Source organism: Triturus cristatus, chromosome 1_2 (genome assembly GCF_964204655.1).
Source record: "Triturus cristatus chromosome 1_2, aTriCri1.1, whole genome shotgun sequence".
Lineage (NCBI taxonomy): Eukaryota > Metazoa > Chordata > Amphibia > Caudata > Salamandridae > Triturus > Triturus cristatus.
Genome location: NC_140580.1, coordinates 1,174,888,390 through 1,174,908,975, shown reverse-complemented (window position 1 = coordinate 1,174,908,975; position 20,586 = coordinate 1,174,888,390). Strand labels below are relative to the sequence as shown.

The 20,586-nt window shown below is 51.9% G+C and overlaps 1 protein-coding gene across 2 annotated transcripts in view; it reads left to right on the top strand.

Annotated features, from left to right (window-relative positions):
* NUP188 (nucleoporin 188) overlaps window positions 1-20,586 on the top strand; it is a 1,223,536-nt gene that overhangs the window by 803,297 nt on the left and 399,653 nt on the right. For both annotated transcript variants that reach the window (XM_085614037.1, XM_085614036.1), the window contains exon 28: window positions 16,379-16,448. In XM_085614037.1, coding sequence (XP_085470163.1) covers window positions 16,379-16,448 — 70 coding nt within the window. The remainder of the gene's footprint in view (window positions 1-16,378; window positions 16,449-20,586) is intronic.

Genomic DNA, 20,586 nt, shown 5'->3' with positions numbered 1-20,586 from the left:
CAGTCCCCCAGAGGCTGATAGAGGTCAAAGTTAGGTATGACCTTACTCTCAAAAGTGGTAGCTTGGTCGAGCAGTAAGGCAGTACCAGAGGACAGTGTAAAGCATTTATTGTACACACTCAGTCAGCAAATGGTTTCACACACTCAATAACTGAACTCTAGGCCAATGATTTGTATATATAAAATATATGCTTGTTTTATTTTTAGAACCACAAGGGGATAAAAATATACTTTCTCAGAATGAGAGGTTGAATATAAATACTTTTGTTTCAAGCAATAAATTTGTAAAACAGTCACAATTGGTTGCAATAAACAATCCTATTTCCTAAACATAACAATGCATTGAGCTCAATGGTAAATTCAGGTTATTTGTAATAAATTACTTTTCAGATTACTTTTGGAATTCCAGGTCTGGATCCTAGAACCAGCCTGGGGTCAGTATTCAGAATCAAGTGATGAAGGTCGACTTAACAACTGTAATGATTTTTAGATAATATTTAGCTATTTCAAAAGTTAGCACTTAGAAAATATTTCACAGAAAACATTCAATGGATCTCTATGGCAAGAAATTCAAATTGCAGGTAGAGTACTTTATCGTTACTTTAGTAATCCAGGACTGGGTGCCTAGACCCAGGACTGGGGTCCTTATCAAAAGCAGGTAAGTAATTTCGTTTGCAGAAATGGTACGATTTTAAAAGAATATTTCAAATTTGCAAAAGTAGACACTTAGAAGAAATTTCACAGAAAAGCAGACAATGGTTTCCTATGGGAGAAAAATGAGTTAGAAGTAAGTATAGTTGTGAACACTTTTCAGAGTCAGGGCTGGGCACCAAGATCCAGCACTGGGAGCTCACCTAGGAGCAGGTGAGTAAATTCGTTTTTGTCACTTGGCTGATTTTTGGTGAATTTTTGCAGTTTTGAAAAGTTCACACTTAGAAGATTTTTGAAGAAAAAGCCAGTCAATGTTACCCTATGAGGAAAATGAAGTTAGCGGTTTAAGGGTAAGTACTCGACTGGTAATGTTGAAATTCCGGGCATGGACTCAGGGGTCCCCCAGTGTCGGGTAAGTACAGTTGGTTCACCCTCAGCGGTTTCAGGACGGCCGGGTGCAGAGAGAGTTGGGCCCAATGTTATCCTATGAGGGATAGGGGGGCCTTGGTTGGTGGCTGCTGTCTGGCAAGCCACGCGGCTGTGGGAGCTGGGCTCCTGGTCACTTACTCAGGGCAAGTGGGGAAGTAGGTTAGAGTAGAGAGGGCACTGCCAGGGCCACTCGGGCGGCTGGGTGCAGGGTGCTTTTGAGCCTTAGGGCGCTCAACGGAAATCAATGGGAATGTTCCGGTTTGGAAAGAGGCTGCAGGCTCGGGGACGAGGATGTTTCAGGTGCCACCACCACTTCGAGAGGTAAGTTGGGTAGTTGTAGGTTAGGTGGGTACCCCGGGATTGGGCACAGGGGGTCGCAGGGCGCCGGGTGCAGGGGTGCCTTTTGACGTCGGGAATCTTACCCTCTGGTTGATCGCGGCTGGGGTGGCACTTGGTTCTGAGGCTGCAGGCTTCTTCCGGGATGTCGAGGGGGGTCCTTGGGTGCCGGACTCGGGGTCACAGTCGCCGTGGGGTCGTCCTCAGGGTCTTTGTCCACTCCGGCACTGGCCAGGCTTGGCTGGTGCAGAGTGTGTTGGGTCCGCGGTCCCGGGCTGGTGCCAGGGATAGCAAGTAGGTTTCTTGAGTAGAGCCTCTACTCGTGGGAGTCCCAGGGGCTTAGAGCTAAAGGGTAGCCAGGTCCTCCGGGGTTGGTGAGGTTGCTGGCCACGTGGGATGCCGCGCTGGTGCAGGTTCGAGAGTCGACAGGCCGGTAGGGCTGGGGCCAAAGCAGTTGGTGTCTTCTTCTCTTTTTAGCAGCTGCAGGGCAGGTCTTTGTTCTTCTTGCTCTTCTTGTCGTTTTTCTATCTGGAATCTGGGGAAGGAAGGTTCAGGGGGCCCCTAAATACTAGATTTAGGGGCGTTACAGGTAGGTGAAGGCCAGGGACCAATGGGTCCTTGTCCTGGGGTGGGTACACCCCCTATCCTGCCTCTCTCCTGTGGGAGGGGGGCAGTAGCCTAATCCTGATAGGGTAGGGCCTCCCATCTTCAAGATGGCGAGAGCCCGGAGATGTGCTTCACCTCGCCTCCCCCACCTGAGGGGTGGGGTGGGCAGGCTGGCACATCCCCTGTCCTTGTATGGGGTTTCCGGCCAAGCTTCCCGCCAGAGTGGGGGGTTGCAGTGGCCTGGGGAAACTCCAACGGGCGGCATGCCTTTGAAGCTTCCCTTTGCTCATCCTGGGGGAGGAGATTTCTCACCTCACCCAGGATGTGCATTGTTGCAGGCCCGGGAGAGCAGGGGCTCTCCCACCCAGGGGTCCAGCAACGTGTCTGCTGTGTGGCAGCCTGGGCAGCCTCAGAGCAGACGTGGATTGCAAGTTAGCTGTAAGGGGGCATCTTCTAAGATGCCCTCTGGGGTGCTTAGTACATTAAATCCCACACTGGCATCAGTGTGGGTTCAATGTGCTGAGAAGTTTGATACCAAACTTCCCAGGCTTCAGTGTTGCCAGTATGGTGCTGTGGAGCTCGTGTTTGACAAGCTCTCAGCACCATGTATCCTTAAATGACAGCACTGCACTTACAGTGCCCAGGAATGGACCCGGGTACTGTAGGGGCACAGGGCTCCTGCTCCTGTGCCCACACCATAGGCGTAATGCACCCAGCTAGAGGGGTGGCTGGCATATGCCTTGGCAGTGTAGGTGATGGGCATGGTACACAGTGATGTGTGCCATGTCGACTCTTTGTTTTGTCCTGCACCCAGACACTCAGCCTGCAAGGGCAGTGTGTGTGTGTAAGGGTACAGGGCCTCTGAGGGTGGCACAATGAGTGCTGCAGCCCTTAGAGGCCTTCCCTGGTCACAAGGCCCTGGGTACCTAGGGTACCATTTACTAGGGGCTGACATGTGGCTAGGGTTTGCCAATTTGGAGTTTGTGTGGTTTAAGGAAGGAACATAGGCCCTGGGCACCTGATTGGCAGGAACCCAGGGTACACTCAATCGAAGTACATTCAGCAATTTAGCAAAAAGTGGGGGCATACCATGCAAGAAAGATGGCACTTTCTCACACCTAAACCAATCTGTAGAATTACCTGTATTTTTCTCGCAACCTCAGACCGTTGCAGAAAGGGCTCTACACACGCTAGATGTCAAACGAGCCTTACTTTACTATGTCCAAAGAACACAACCTTTCAGAAAAACCAAACAACTGTTTGTCTCTTTCTCTTCACCACACAAGGGCAACCCCATCTCAAAATCAGGGATAGCTAAGTGAATTGTAAAATGCATCCAGATTTGCTACCACAAAGCAAAACGAACGCTATCCGTTGCCCCTAAAGCCCATTCTACATGGAAGATAGGGGCTTCCATGGCTTTTCTAGGGAACATCCCATTAGATGATATCTGCAAAGCAGCTTCATGGTCAACACCGCACACTTTCACTAAACACTATTGTGTAGATGTGCAAACCAAGCAACAAGCTAGTGTGGGCCAGGCTGTACTAAAAACACTATTTCAAACCACTGCAACAGATACGGGTGGTCGCCGCTAAGGGTGGGTACTGCTATATAATCTATGCACAAGTGTGTAATCTGCAGCTCATATGCCTCGAACGGAATATGCTACTTACCAGTATGCATCTGTTCTTGGCATGTAGAGCTGCAGATCTACACACGCCCACCCGCCTCCCCGGCTACCTGTATCTGTTCCAGTTTATCTTATTTAGATACAACACACATGGGTTTCTTCACTGTTGTTACTACGCTCCATCTTTCCCTGCTGGCGAAAAACAATCTGAGGATGGAGCCGAAGCCCATGCGCAATACGATCCAAAGGAGGAGTCACCGACCTCGTGACTTCCAAAGACTTTCCAAGAGGAAAAACAAACTGCAAACATCCGGGCCCAACACCAGATGGCGATCTATGCAAAAGTGTGTAGATCTGCAGCTCTACATGCCAAGAACAGATGCATACTGGTAAGTAGCCTATTCCTTCTGGTGAATACGGTATCTGCCTGTGGATTCCTCACTGACCCACCTGCCTCCCCGTAATCCACCCTTGTATACCTTAAATAGTGATGTTTCAAAATTCATTTATTACTGTCAAAGGAAGCGTGCTATTTTTTTCCTTCCTGTATTATCTTCACACTGTGTGTGGTTGTTTTGTGTATTATGTACTGTGTATATTGTATATATATTGCTGTCAGTCCGTCCGTGTGCCTCGAAGGCACGGAAAAAAGGGCGGAACTGACGTCATCACGCCGGCGAGGTCCTCTTATGGATCTAGTGACGTCAGCGGAGCCGCGAGCGGAGCCGTGCTTCTGTGACGTCGTCCTCGTCGGCGTGGAGAGGTACAAAAGTTTCCGAATGTTGCTGGCGCAGGGGATATTCACAAGGTGATGAATTCACAGGCAGATACTGTATCCACCAGAAAAAGTGTTACCGAAGGGAAGTAACTTGTTCTTCTTCCTCCAGCCCTGCATTGCAGTCAGTGAATACTGCATGCTTGTTGGGCCGATTCTCCCACTCCCTGTGGGAGACGATTGCGCAAGTGCTGCCACTAGTCCGTGACTAGGCCCGGGCTGTGCTCTCTCAGGCAGTTAAGGACAGGAGAGATGCAGCAAAATTCACCATAAGGTATGGCCTTGATACAACGGATTTGCTTGGCAGATTGATTTCAACAACAGTAGCCTGGCTTAGGACTACTGTCTTCTTGGGCGATGTCCAGGAAAATTTAATGGACATGCCTTTTGATGGAACCTGTCTTTTCGGGGGAAAGGCTGATTCTGCCCTAGTGAGGTTCAAGGACTCTCGAGCTACGGCCATATCCTTTGGCCTCTCCTCTTCTCCTCGTGGCCAGTCTTCTTTTCTCCACTTTTGTGGCAATGGTAGGGCTTTCCAGGTGCGTCGGCCCCATCACAGCCACCGTTCTCTGCAAGCTTCCCAAGCCGTGCGTGGACGTGGATAGAGTTCACTCTTCCCTAAGAAAGGGAACCAGAAGTCGTGTGCCACCCTGGCCACGGCAGCAGCAGCCTCCAAGCACTCCTAGTATGACATCTGCAAAACCACACTACTCTATTTAGCGGGAAAATCCATCACCCTCACCTCGTTCAGGATGGCTATTCTCTGCTTTTTCTTTCTTTTCCTCCTCCCATTCTGCCAGATCAGGAATGGCTGATGGAAGATCATTTGAAATTGCTCAAGGAGTAAGTTATTCTTCTCTTGGCCACGGAATCTATAGAGAGGGTCCCAGTTTCAGAAGTAGGCAATGTCTGTTATTCCAGCTACTTTCTGATTCCGAAGAATAACAATGGGTTGCAGCCCATTTTAGATCTTCAGACTGTCAATCTCTTCCTCAATAAGGAGAAGTTCAAGAAGCTCACTCTGGCTCGGGTCTTGTCTACCCTGGACTAAGAAGACTGGATGGTAGAGTTGGACCTGCAGGATGCTTATTTTCAAATTCCCATCCCGCTGGGCCACAGGCATTACCTGCAGCTCAAGGTAGGCCATGAGCACTTTCAGTTCACCGTGCTCCCCTTCGGCCTTACCAGTGCCCCTCATGTGTTCACCAAGGTGATGGCAGTGGTCGCAGCTCATCTGCGCAGGTTAGGGCTGTCTGTCTCCCCCTACCCCGATGACTGGCTGTTGTAGGCACCCTTACTCTAGACTGTCGTCTTCCACCTTCAGACTACGGTGGACCTCCTGCATTCACTGGTGTCCTCTATAAACATGCCAAAGTCACTCTTGACTGCTTCTCAAATGCTCCCTTCCATCTGAGCTTTCCTGGACACAGTGCAGTTTCCTGCCTATACTCTCGAGCAGCGAGTCCAATATATTCAGGTTATGATTCCGATGTTTCAGTCCCTATCCTGGATTTCGGTGAGACTGACTCGGAGGCTGTTGGGCCTCATGCATCCTGTTGGTAAAACATGCCAGGTGGGGTGTGCAGGCTCTGCAGTGGAACCTGAAGTTCCAGTGGGCACCGCATCGGAGAAGTCTCACCGACGTGGTCCAGATTTTGGAAGGAACTGCGAGAGAACTGCAGTGGTTGTTGAGGAACCGCTGTTGGGTCAACAGCAGACCCCTCTCCTTTCGCCAACCAGATCTCAGTTGTGAAAGATGTGTAACTTCTGGGTTGGGGCAGCCATCTGGGAGAGGTGGAGATCAGGAGACACTGGTCTCCGGCAGAGTCAGGGCTTCACATAAATTTGTTGGAGCTTCGAGCAATTCGATTGGCATTGAAAGCATTTCTTCACTCTGTCAAGGGGAAGTTAATGCAGGGGTTCACGGACAACACCACTGCCATGCGGTACTAGAACAAAAAGGACGGGGTGGGGGAGGTCATGGACTCTTTGTCGAGTGGTCCTGCGTCTATGGACATGGCTGGAACGGCAGGGGATAACCATGGTGGTTTAACACCTGGCAGGTTCTCTGAACGACAGGGAAGACAAACTCAGCCGTCGATGCCTAGCGGATCACGAATGTCAGTCGGAGGTAGCGCAAGGTCTCTTTCAGCAGTGGTGAGAACCTTGGTTAGATTTGTTCGCCTCCAAAGAGAACGCTCAGTGTCAGCAATACTGTGCGTTGGGGTTTACAAGGCGGCTGTCCGCCCATTCCACTCCTGCCCAGGGTTCTGAAAAAAATTAGGAGCAACCAGGCCCAAGTCATTCTTGTGGCTCCGGCCTGGGCGAGTAGAGTCTGGTATCCAGATCTTCTGAAAATGAGCATCGATCCTCTGATCAGGCTGCCCCTTCGGGAGGATCTTCTGTCGCAGCAGCAGGAGAGGGTCCTCCAACATAACCTGTCAGCTCTGCACCACCATGTGTGGAGATTGATCGGCGGCAGTTGATGGCTTTTGAACTTCCTTCTGAAGTGTGTAACGTTATTTGGGTGGCAGGCGGCCCTCCACCAAGACGGTATATGCCTGCCGTTGGCAGAAATTTCTATTATACTGTACAGAAAGGTCTATTGACCCTCTTTGTGCTTCTCTTCTCACTGTTCTTGCATTCATTCGAACCTTTGCCTAGCAGGGCTCTGCTTTGGGTACTCTCAAGGGTTACCTTTGTGCTCTGTCTACTTTTTTGTGGCTGCCAGACCAACCCTCTCTCTTTAAGTCCCCAACTGTACATTGGTTTCTGAAGGTGCTGGCTCATTTGTGTCCGCCCTCGCCGTTATGTTATGCCGCAGTAGGACTTTAATTTGGTCCTCACCTATCTTATGTGGTCTGCCTTCAAGCATTTACACAACTGTCCCCTCCGACTGCTTACCATTAAGACAGCCTTTTTAGCGGCGATAACATCTGCCCGAGGGTGAGTGAGTTGCAGGTGCTGTCTTGCACACCTCCTTACATGATGTTGTTTCCAGACAGTGGTGCTTTGCACCCGGGCTTCATTTTTGCCAAAGGTTGTGACCCCATTCCATCTGGGTCAATCCATCACGTTGCTCCCCGCATCCCTCTAAAGAGGAGGAGTGTCTCCACCGACTGAATCCAGAAAGAGTGTTGTCGTTCTACCTTGACCACACAAAACGACCAACTCTTTGTGGTGTACATGGGAGCTGAGAAGAGGCGGGCAGTGCAGAAAAAGACTCTCTCTCGCTGGCTCATTCTCTGCACTAAGATCTGCTATGACCTGGCTAAGAAGCAGCCCCCTGAGGGATTACGGGCCCATTCCGCCAGGGAAAAGGCTACGACTACGGCCTTGACTTGGGGTGTCCCAGTCCTAGACATCTGTCTGGCAGCAATGTGGGCATCCTTGCACACTTTTGCCAAGCTTTACTGCCTGGACAGTCTGGTCGGCAGGGATGGGCATTTTGCCCGTTCGGTCCTACAGTACTTCCTAGTGTAAGGACGTGGTCTACGACCCACCACCGGGATGGTATTGCTTGGGTATCTAATTCAAAGAATCTGCAGCTAGAAGTCTCTATCAGATGAACAAGTTACTTACCTTCGGTTATGCATTATCTGGTAGAGAGACTTATCTAGCTCCAGATTTCTTAAAGCCCCCCATGCCTCCCCGCTTTGTGGACTAATTTTGTATGGCTATGGTTACTCCCTTTCAGGGCTCTAGTTTACGTCAGTTACTTCGTGGCTGCGCTTCTGGCGTGGGAAAAACGAAAAGTACTGATGGCCGCGCACCTGGGTTGCACCTATATATGTACCACAACGTCATAACAGACACCAACAACGTAACGCAGAGCCGAATAGAGCTGCCAGACGGCGCACACGAGTGGTATTGCTCAGCAAATGATTCCGGATCCAGCCTGAGGCTTGGGAAATTCAAAGGTAAGGAATTTGCAACTAGATGGAATTTCTACCAGAAGGTAAGTAACTTGTTCAGCAAACGGGTATTGCTAACAGAGTTCAGAGGTGCCCTATTGGACTTAAGGCAGTATAGGACCCAGGTCCAAAGTACCACCAGCAGTTTCACTTTACTTGCCCAAGTGTGTCTGGGTGCAGAGGGGCTGATTTTGATGGTAGCCTCAAATGCTACTATGTTAAAGTCAATGGAGATTTAAGCAAAGGCTGCAAGGGGGTGAGCTTGGGGGCAAATCCATGTGAACCCACAGGGGGCCTCAGGTCGTGGGGACTGCTAGGCCAAGGGGACGCAGTCAGTAGTCAGGTACCCGGGCTACGGAGCTCGGGTGCTAACGTGCTTGGCTGGCCATTGAGTTTGAGGCTCTCACGTTTGTCGGTATCCGTGCAAAGGGGGTTTAAATAAGACAGCAGGGCCACTCTGGTCGTGGGTCTCATCCCTTACTGGATGCCCCCTTACTCAGGTATTGATGCAGGGGATCTCCTGGAGGGTCTAGTGTCTCGACACTCGGCTGAGAGATGCAGCTGACCTAGAGCCATGGAGAACTCCTCCTGACGTCATGCTTCCTCGGTGGACCCAATGCACAGTGATCCGGACAGATGTGATCGATGCCTGCGGATGCTGGGGGATGGCTCCTCCACCCAATGGAGACAATTGCTGGTTGTCGAACTGCTGAACAGTCCTCCAACTGTTCGGGAAGATGCACAGCTGCAGGATGTACCAGTTCTTTGCAATTGTTAAGGAGCAAACAGCAAGGCAGCATTTGGTACCAGATTCTGTGCAGGTCCTTGGTTTTCGCAGTGTTGTCTCTTCTTTTTCCTTTATCTGAAAGAAACACGTTAATGATAGATTCCTTACCTTAGAATTACCCTCAGGCTTCAGACTGGTTCCGGAATGTTTTCGCCAGCAGTACCCCTGCGCGTCAGAAGGTGGCGTTGTGCGGCTCTGTGTCGGTTGTTGGCGTCCTGGTCGCCGAGATGACGTCGCGGCAGCTACTAAGATGCCGCCCTTGCGCGCTGACATATCAGTTATTTCTTTTTCCACACCAGCAAGCGCAGAGTATTTTTTTTTAGGCTTTTTGTCTCTATCTATTGGGTTGATCGACTCCTGGTGCAGTAGGGATGCCCGGCTTCAAGTCCTGCGGGGACTATCATCGCATTATGTCGGTGATGGACCTGCGCCGTGTGTGTCTTTACTGCCTGAAGCGTGACCACAACCCCAAGTCGTGCTCCGATTGCCGGGCCATGGCGCCGAAGAATTTGCGGGAGCTGTCCCGAAAGTTGCTAGAAGTCCGGCAGTCAGCTCCGTGCTGCTCAAGGTCCCGGTCCCGTGGGAGGTCGAGGGATGGGTCGCGGACCCGTCTCAACTGTTCATCGGGTTCGAAGTCTTCGCACTCTGGGTCAGGTAAGACGAAGCGTTCCAAGAAGTCGAAGAAGCGCCATCACTCTCCGACTTCCCCACGCCCATTGCACGACACGGCAGAGGGTGCGGGTGGTGCCTCCCTCACCACTCCGGCAACGCCTGCGCAGTCACAGTTGGCCTACCCGCCTTTCCCGGGTCCATCAGCGACTCCGGCCCAGCTGCAGGAATTTCTGTCAGTCATGGCTCGCCTCTTTGGACCGTTGGCCCTCGCCGGCGCGCCTTCGTGCCCCATGGGCCCGACTGGGTGTCCTAGCCCATTCCTGCTGGCGGCTCCGGGCCCCCGGCATCGCTGTCCGCTCCAGCCCCAGCGCCGCAGGACCCCCTTGGATCCGTGCCTGGATCCCGGTTGACCTTGTGACACGTCCACCGGCACCACCTCCGACATCGCACGGCCCACCGGACGACGACGACCCCGATTTCAGTCCCGATGTGGATAGGGCACCGGACCGGCATCACTCGACGCCGATTTTCGGCGCCGATGGGGGATTTCTATCCCTATGTCCGTCCCCCTTATTTTCGGCCTGTTTATCAGCCTTCAGAGGAAGGGGAGAACTGGGAGGAGTCTGAGGACCCTCTCACAGCACAATGTGAGTTTGACCCAGACTGGGCAGAGGAGTTGGGGGATGTCAGTGGTCTTGATAACTCTCCTGACCTTGGCATGCTGTCTCCTCCTACCGTAGCTACGGAGGAGGGTGCAAGTTACGCAGTGGTGTTGCGTAGGGCGGCCGAGGCCCTCCACCTCGAGCTCCCTACAGTGGCCGTCAGGACTAACCTCCTGACAGAGGTGCTTCAGCCGGCGGCTACCTCTTCGGAGCCACTGCTGCCTTTTAACCATGCACTTTCGGACGTTCTTTTGGGCACCTGGTCCAGGCCCATCACAGGGGCTCCTGTGGACAGGAACGCGGCCCGATGCCCTCCCCTGGCCCAGGCCACCCCCTTTTCCTTTCCCAACACCCCCACCCCTAATAGCTTGGTTGTCCACGCTTATGCGTCCCCGAGCGCATTCCCTACCGCACCACCGGACAGGGAATCCAAGAAACTGGAGCTTTTCGGTAAGAAGATTTTTTCTTCCGCCGGTTCAGGGCTGCGGTCTGTGAACACCGCATGCGTCTTGGGCCGTTAATCCCACTCTGTGTGGGATACGGTGGCGCGCGTGCTGCCTCAATGTCCGGAGGAGGCCCAGATGGTGGTCTCTCAAGCTATTGCTGAAGGGAGGGATGAAGCCAAGTTCACTATTCGTTGTGGCCTTGACACTGCCGACTCGCTGGGCGGGGTGATTTCCACGACGGTGGCGCTCCGTCGCCACGCCTGGCTTCGGACAACTGGTTTTTCTGGGGATGTCCAGAACATTTTGATGGACATGCCCCTTGATGGCTCTCGCCTTTTTGGCGACAAACCAGAAAGTGCGTTGGAGCGCTTTAAAGACTTGGAGGCTACGGCCAAGTCCTTAGGCCTTTCCGCCACACGCCCTCCTCCGCCTTCTGCTTTTTGCTCCTTTCATGGCCACCGAAGGGGCGCCCCAACACGTTTGTCTCAAAGCCACAGGCCTGCGCAGCAACAGCCTCAGCACGGACGTGGGACCCGCCGAGCCGGGTCAGGGGGTCAGCGGGCAGGTCAGTCTACCTCCACCCCAGCCACCACGGCCTCCAAACCTTCGTAGTCTGGTTTTTCAGGCCCATCAAACGCCAGTCGGCGGCAGGATTCGCCATCACCTCCTCCAATGGCGCACCATCACTTTAGACAGGTGGGTTTTACAAATAGTCCGAAGGGGCTACTCCCTCCCCTTCGAGACTACCCCTCCAGCCATGCCAACCCAGTACCACTGCATGTCGGGGGATCACTTGGCACTTATTTAACAGAAAGTCGCGGCCCACTTGGCCAAGGGGGCCATCGAGCGCGTTCCTGCACCAGAAGTAGGACGTGGTTGTTACTCCCACTACTTTCTGGTGCCCAAGAAGGACAAGGGCCTGTGTCCTATGTTGGACCTCAGGGACGTCAATCGCTTTCTCCGGAAGGAGAAGTTCAAGATGTTGACTCTGGCTCAGGTCTTGTCTGCCCTCGACCCTGGAGACTGGATGGTAGCATTGGACCTGCAGGACGCATATTTCCACATTCCCGTCCTGCAGGCCCACCGGCGTTACCTGGGGTTTACGGTAGGCCACGAGCACTTTGTTTACCGTGCTCCCCTTTGGCCTTACCGGCACCCCTCAGTTGTTTACGAAAGTGATGGTGGTGGTCGCAGTTCATCTGCGCAGATCAGGGGTTCCAGTCTTCCCTCTAGCTCGACAACTGGCTGTTGAAGACGGGCTCGCCACGGACAGTCGTCTACCACCTCCAAACTACGGCCGACCTCCTGCATTTGCTGGGGTTCTCCATCAATGTGCCACACCTGATTCCCTCTCAGAAGCTCCTCTTCATAGGAGCGGTTCTGGATACGACGCACTTTCGGGTCTATCCTCTTGAATGGCGAGTCCAGGATATTCAGGCTCCCATTCCAATCTTTCAGCCTCTATCCTGGGTTTCGGTCAGGATGACCCTGTGGCTTCTGGGCCTCATGGCCTCCTGCATCCTGCTGGTCGATCATGCCAGATAGCATATGCGGGCTCTGCAGTGGGACCTGAAGTTCCAGTGGGCCCAGCATCCGGGGGAACCTGTCCAATTACGTCCAGATCTCGGAGGGCACTGCACAACAATTGCAGTGGTGGCTTACGAACTGGCATTGGGTCAATGGCAGATCCCTCTCCCTTCCCCAACCGGAGCACACAGTGGTGACAGATGCGTCACTCCAGGGATGGGGCGGCCACATGGGAGAGGTAGAGATAGGAGGCCTCTGGTCTCTGGCGGAGTCCAGGCCCCATATCAACCTTCTGGAGCTCCGGGCGATCCGACTTGCACTGAAAGCATTCCTTCCCTCTGTCAAGGGGAGAGTAGTGCAGGTGTTCACAGACAACACCACCGCCATTGTAGTATTGCAACAAATAGGGCGGGGTGGGATCGTGGAACGTATGTCAGGAGGCCCTGGACCTCTGGACATGGCTGGAGCATCAGGGCATTTCACTGGTGGTTCAACAACTGGCAGGTTCACTGAACGCCAGGGCGGACGAACTCAGCCGCAGGTGCATGAAGGTTCACGAATGGCGTCTTCAATCGGAGGTGGTGCAAGGTCTTTTTCTACCGTGGGGAGAGCCTTGGTTAGATCTATTCACCACCGAAGAGAACGTGCAATGTCAGAAGTTCTGCGCGTTGGAATTTCCAAGGCGGCACTCGTTTGGCTACGCTTTTCATCGCGAGTGGAGTTGCGGTCTGTAGTACGCCTTTCCGCCTATACCACTTCTGTCCAGAGTGCTGAAGATGATCATGCGCGACCGGGCCAAAGTCATTCTTGTGGTTTTGGACGGGGCTCGAAGAGTTTGATATCCCAAGCTACTCAGTATGACCATCGATCCCCCAATCCGACTGCCTCTTCGGGAGGATCTTCTATCGCAGCAGCAGGAGACGGTCCTCCACCCGAACCTGTCCAGTCTCCACCTCCTTGCGTGGAGATTGAGCGGCAGCAGTTGATTCCTTTCGACTTGCCTCCTGACGTCTGTGATGTCATTCTGGCAGCCAGGCGTCCCTACACTAATTTGGTATACGTCTGCAGGTGGAACAAGTTTGTGGCATGGTGCACAGCAAAGGCTGTGGATCCCCTTTCTGCCCCTCTTTCAGAAGTCCTTCTGTGCCTTCTTTCTTTGGCCCAGCAGGGTTCTCCTCTGGGCACTATCAAGGGCTACCTCTCTGCTATTGCAGCCTTCTTAGGCTTCCTGATCAATATTCTCTTTTCAAGTTCCCTGTTGTAAATAGATTCCTCAAAGGCATTACTCATCTTTTCCCTCCTATTCCCTTCGTAATGCCACAGTGGTACTTGAACCTGGTTCTCACAATTTAATGTGCGCTCCCTTTGAGCCTCTTCACAACTGTACTCTTCGTCTGTTTACTTTGAAGACTGCTTTACTGGTCTCCGTCTCCTCTTCTAGGAGAGTGAGTGAGTTCCAGGCTCTTTCTTGCAAACCTCCTTTCCTGTCTGTCCATCCGGACAAGATTGTTCTCAGAACGCGTCCATCCTTTCTGCCAAAGGTTGCCACTGCCTTTCACATCAGGCAGACCATCACCTTTCCCACCTTCTTTCCGCCTCCACATCCTTCCGGAGAGGAAGAGAGGCTCCACCGTTTGGACCCAAAACATGCGCTCTCTTTTTACCTGAATCGCTCACAACTGTTCCGTGTGGATGACTAGCTCTTTGTTGGCTACGTAGGCGCCAAGAAAGTTCCGGCCGTACACAAGCAGACTATCTCCCGATGGGTCGTCTTGTGTATTAAGGTCTGTTATTCTCTGGCGAGAAAGGAGCCTCTGGTTGGGCTGCGCGCTCATTCCACCAGGGCGACGATTGCCACTACGGCATTGGGACGTGGTGTCCCCTTACAAGATCTGTCAGGCAGCTACGTGGGCCTCGTTGCACACTTTTACTAAGCACTATTGCTTGGGCAACCAAGTTCGGAGAGACGGCTTCTTTGGCTGATCTCTTCTCTGGGACTTCCTGGTGTGATCTTGGTTCGCAGACCCGTCTGGGGTTGGTATTGCTGGGATATCTATTCTATGGTAAGGAATCTATCACTAACGTGTTTCTGTCAGATGAACAAGTTACTTACCTTCGGTAATGATGTATCTGTAACAAACATTAGTTAGTGATAGATTCCTTACCGCCCCTCCCATCCGCCCTGTTCTGCGAACTGATTTCTAGGCTTAAGGTCATCCCTTTCAGAGCCCTAGATTCAATGCACCAGCGGTAAGTATCGTGCATGGCTCTGCGTTCCTGGCGTGGAAAGTCGTGTATAGAACTGACGTCAGCGCGCGAGGGCAGCATCTAAGTAGCTGCCGCGACATCATCTCGGCGACGACTGACACGGAGCCGCATGACGCCACGTTCCGACTCACAGGGGTACTGCTGACAAACTTTCCGGATCCAGTCTGATGCCTTGGGGTAATTCTAAGGTAAGGAATCCATCACTAACTACTGTTTCTTACAGATATATCGTTACCGAATTGGGGGGTGGGAAACCCCTCAATAGTCAATTTAAGGGTGTTAAGGGGAGTATGAGGTTGTAGCCAATGGGCTACCTACCCCTAGGGTGACAGCACCCCCTTTATGACGACTTCCGGTGCAGAATGACCATAACCCCGACCCATGAGTCCCTATTTCACCAAAAACAAGATGGAGAAACCCTTCTCAGACTGTTCACTTCAGGTAGTCCACCTCAGAGGTGTGGCTGGCCTGTGGGTGCAGCACGCATACTAAATAGTTTCACACCTGCTCTGGTGCCTAATGGGAGGGTGACGCTCCCCAGATCTGGGGGGAAGCTGGGGTTGCATGCCAAAGGTGGCAGAGCCTTTGAACCCTCTGGCCTTGGTATTCTAATTTGCTAGCCATCCTGTAGGAAGGAGTTGAGAACCTCTTCTACCAAGCAGGCATTGTTATTAGCCTTTTGAGAGCCCAAGCTCTCTCCCAAGCTCTCCCTTGCAGGGGTCCAACATCCGCCTGTTGTGGCATGCTGGATGATACCAGTCAGCTAATACACTAAGACGCTAGTAGGACTACAGGGAGCACTTTTAAGATGCTCTCTGGGTGCATGGCTCAATAAATCTGATCCTGTTATCAGTACAGATTTAATAAGATAAGATGTTTAATATCAAACACTGTTGCTCTCAGTACAGCCATTATGTCACTGGGTAACTCGTAATGACCAGTGGCCAGTACATGTACTCAAAATGTCTTCCTAAGCTCATCTAATCTCTAGTAATGGAAATAGGTATCACAGGGGAACATCTGCTCGTGCAGATGTACCCTCACTTGTAATATGATGCACCCTGCCTTAGAGCGGCTCTAAAGGCCTGCTGTAGTCGTGACTTGTATATAATGCATGCAGTGTACATGGGCATTGCACACAGGGAGTGGACAATGTCGTTGTTTCAAAACGGCTTACACTATTTCACGCATCCTGCAATTGCAGTCTGCATGCAGTTTTTGTGGCGGTCCCTTTGGTGGCATAATACATGCTGAAGCCCTTAGGGTCCCCCTTTAGCACCACTCCCCCGGGTACCAGGGGTACCATTCACCCGGGTCTTACAAAGCTTCTAAAGTCCTTGCCTTGTGTAGTTTTATGGTATGATCACTGGCGCTGGGGCCTGGTTAGCAGAGACTTAGTGCTCCTCCAATCTAAAGTATCAGTACCAGTGACAAAAAGTGGGGGTGACCGTGTCTAAATGATGCACTTTCCTACAAATAGTTCCTCTTGCAAGGCTTTACTAAGTGCATATGATGGTGAAGAATCACCTGGTGTCCTCACTGTGCGTCCACTTCATGAGGATGCCTCTTTAAAGATACAATGTTAGATGTTTCACATGATCGCGCTTTCCATTACTCTAAAGGCAGTGCGTAACTGTGTATAGTCTGAATTTTCATGATTAGTGTTTTTGGCACTTGTTACAAACTCACTAGTTTGTTACTGTGAGGTCAAAAGGTCTTGTTTGTTTCCACAGGCCCAAGTTCTGGGAGAATTTAACAAGCCCTCTCTTCGGGATCCTTTCGCCACCAGTGGAAACCTCTGAGGTGAGCCCCCAACATATCGGTTATGTATTTTGGAACATCTTAGACTTTGGGACAGAGTCCGCATCAATGCATGTGAATGATTATTATAGTTTGTGCCTCTCTTGTATTGAATGTCAAGCTGCTCCTTGTTCTTAGCACTTGACTGTCCCGCATATTGGATCATTGTTTGTATGCCTTCAGAATCCTAGATTTTACACCTGTCCTTAACCCTGAAATTTGTTATTCGAAAGATCTGCAACAAATCTTTTAGGCAGGCATTGGTTACTAGGATGATATACAGTCCTCCTTTATTGACATCCATCAATGTTAATCGCTTCCTTCAAACCTCTTGTTGACCAGCAAGCCTAATATGCTGACATTAGTGTGGTTATTGTCACTCGCACCTCTGGAAGTCAGTGCCCGCCCAACCCCCCTTACCAGGCCTCGAAAAATCATAAAAATGTGTTCGAGGCATATGAGCTGTAGATTACACACTGTGCATAGATCGCCATCTGTTGTTGGACCCGGATGTTAGCACTTGTTTTTGTCCTGGAAAGTCTTTGGAAGTCACGAGGTATGTGACCCCTCCTTTGGATCATAGTGCGCATGGGCTTCGGCTCCATCCTCAGATAGTTTTTTCCCGCCATCGGCCTCGGATGTGTTCTCGCTTTCCAGTTCGGAACTGTTAACGTTTTTTTCTTTCGACGCGCAATCCTTCCCATCTCGACGGTATTGTTTTCGATCACGTTTCCAACCACACGCGAACCTTCAACTTCGAAGTCTTCGATTCCAGTCATCGACAAAGGCCTTCGGGCCAATCCCGGGCCTCATCTCAGGCTCATGGAAAGGACGCCATTTAAAAGTGTCCTCGATGTGGGTCGAAGTATCCCCACACCGACCTACATGAGGTGTGCAACCTCTGCCTCTCACCGGAGCACGAGGCCAGACACTGTCCAGCTTGTGCCTCTTTCCGCTCCAAAAAGACCATCCGGGACCGACGAGCTCGAAGGACAATGGCGCGCTTCTCATCTTCGATCCCCGACGACATCTTTCAAGAAGGCTTCGATGTTCCAGAGCAGGGCCGAGTCGAGGAAGCCATCATCAGTGCCTCCGAAGCAGATGATTCCGACGTCGAGGACATCACTCCAGCTCAAAGGGCCGTGAGTACAGACGTCGACCCCGACTCACCCACCCCCTCAACGCCGTCCAAGAAGGGTTCGGTACCACCTCCACCTTCGGGCCCAGGTGCACGCCGAGACACTGCTTCCCATGCCCCGTCTGCGGGCCCGGTAAAGAAGCCTAGTAAGCCTCTAAGCGACTCGGGCTCGAGTCAGCCTACCCTCGGTACCGAACATCCGGCACCGAAGAAAAAAGCGTAATCGACCTCATCCACGCCGACCGCTGCTCCCACATCGAAGCACTCGACGTCGAAGGCTAGCACCAGTTCCTCGGCACCGACAACACACTTGGAGCCGACTAAAAAACAGCAACCAGTTCCAACTCATAAAGACACTGCCAAGCCTAAAACCGCTACAGAGTCCACGCCCAAAAAACTTTCAGCTCCGAAGCCCTCGGCTCCGAAGGATCTCTTTCCCACAGAAGAACTGTTTCGACCAGATCCTGCCCAAAAGACTCTAATGAAGGACCCCAAAACTGGTCATTTAATGCTCAGCATCAGGAAAAGACCACTGAACATGCATGTGCTCGCACCACCACCAAAGAAGAGAGACTTTGCTACCTCTCCATTAAGGATGCCTTCTCCTCTTCCTCCTCCTCACTACTCTCCCACACCATCACCTACTCCAATAGATGATGATGATGACAACACCTCAGATGAGGCAGGGGGAGGTGCGGACGATCAACCCCTTGGGGACCCTACTCCTACTGGCTCCCCTGGCCCCTGGGATGATTATAGTGTACCAGATGTCCCTTACACCCCACAAGATATTTACCCCTCCAGGCCTTCCCCCCCCCCAGAGGACAATATTGGGTTCAACCAGCTCCTTCAAAGAGCTGCCCAATACCACGGGGTAGCCCTACATACAGATCCAGTACAGGAGGATTTCCTTATGGATACCTTTGATTCTACACAAAGGTCTACCTCAACACTGCCCATGCTTAAAGGGGTCATTAAGCACGCACCAGAGATCTTTAAAGACCCTGTCGGGGCTCGGGTCATCAACCCAAGAATAGAAAAGAAATACAAGGCTGCCCCCACTGACTCAGTATACATCAAGGGCCCTGCACCACTAGACTCACTAGTAGTCTCTAATGCCAGGAAGAGGGCAAATTCCCAAACGTCAGGTGACGCACCACCACCAGACAAAGAATCGAAACTCTTAGACGCCTCTGGCAAACGCACAGCGTCTCAGGCAGCAAATATTTGGCACATTGCTAACACCCAAGAGCTCCTAGCCAGATATGACAGGGCACATTATGACGAACTCGAGTCCATAATGCAACACCTCCCTGACAAATATAAAAATAGAGCCAGTGAACTAATCCAAGAGGGTAAGACCATCGTTAACACCTCCATTCGCTGTGCCCTGGATGCAGCAGACACCGCCTCAAGGGCAATCAACACCGGTGTCCTTTTGCGCAGGCATGCCTAGTTACATATATCCGGTTTTAAACCAGAGGTACAGAGTTCTATACTCAATCAGCCTTTTAATGAGCAACACCTATTTGGGCCCAATGTGGATGTGTCCCTCGGAAAAATGAAGGATACAGACACCGCCAAATCTATGGAAGCCTTGCAATCGTAAGCTCCCAGAAGGTCTGTTCGAGGCATGTGGGCTGCTGAATTCATATCTGTGCATAGATCGCCGCCTAGTGTTGGGTCCGGATGATTGCACATTGTTGTCCTGGAAGAGTCTTCGAAGTATCACGAGATAGGTGGCTCCTCCCCTGGACTACAGTGCGCATGGGCATCCTCTCCATCCTCAGATTGTTTTTTTCCGCCATTGGGTTCGGATGTGCTTATCTTAGCTCAAGTTAGGAAAACTATATTTAGACTTCGTCGGTATCGTTCGCGTTCGGTATCGATAACTTTCTTCTTTCACCTCATCGGATCGAATTTGGACAGAACTTCAATCGACGATCGAACATGGAATCGAGGACTCCCTTCAAGAGATGTCCTCTATGTCACGCCAAATATCCCCACATCGACGTCCACCCGGTGTGTAACAAATGTTTGTCACCGGATCACGATGAATCCAAGTGTATGGCCTGTGCCCGATTCCGGTCAAAGAAGACACTTCGGAATCGACGTGCAGCTCGCTTGGAGGCCAACAAATCGGCGCCTACCCCGGTAAACATATTCGGGACAGAGGATGAAGATGTCGAGAGCGTCGAAGAAGTGGAATCTGATTCTGCTTCGGAACCTGACTCCAACTATGAAGCCGAAGACGAGGGGATATTCCAGGACGAAGAAGTCGTCGATGAGGTAGGAGACGACAATCGGGCCCTTGGGGCCGAAGAAGATAGCTCAGGCGAGGAGCTAGGCCAATCCGTCGATACGGAGGCCCAGGGACAAAATGTCCATATGGCTCGGGTCGCGGGGTCGCCTGCGGGCCTCACCCAAGACCAGTCACTGCGTTCTACAGCCCCGCCTCCGGGCTCGGCTTCGAACATTTCCAACGAGCCGGAACTTTGTAAAACCTCTCGAGTCGATCCCTCAAAATCGAAACTGAAAGCTGCACAGGTGAAACCGAAACAAAAAGTGCAACTCGTCCTCGTCTGATCGAAGGCTTCTAACCCTTCACATCCGCAAACACAAAAGAAGGACGTCGGAACCGAACAGCCTAAAGGCACTGTCGGTGCCGAGGACACACACAGGGTTTTCGGCGCCGAGAAACACAAGAAGGCCCTCGGTCCCCCGAAGCCGCAGATGCCTTTAACAACCAAAGTTGGGGCGCGAACGCCTACAGCCCAGATGACCGATCGTGCATCGACTGCAAAGGGTGCCAACGGTGCGAGGATCCCCACTCCACAGGGCGTCGACCCGAAAATTCAAATCGAAAAGCCTAAGTCGGGAAAGGGACCTGGGACGGCCTCCAAGCCGGTCCCCGAAGAGCACGTCGGTTCCAGTGCACCATCGCCATCCCTGGTGAAGCAGGTGTCTGAGTCCCTGACGCGCATCAGGGAACGGGACACACCC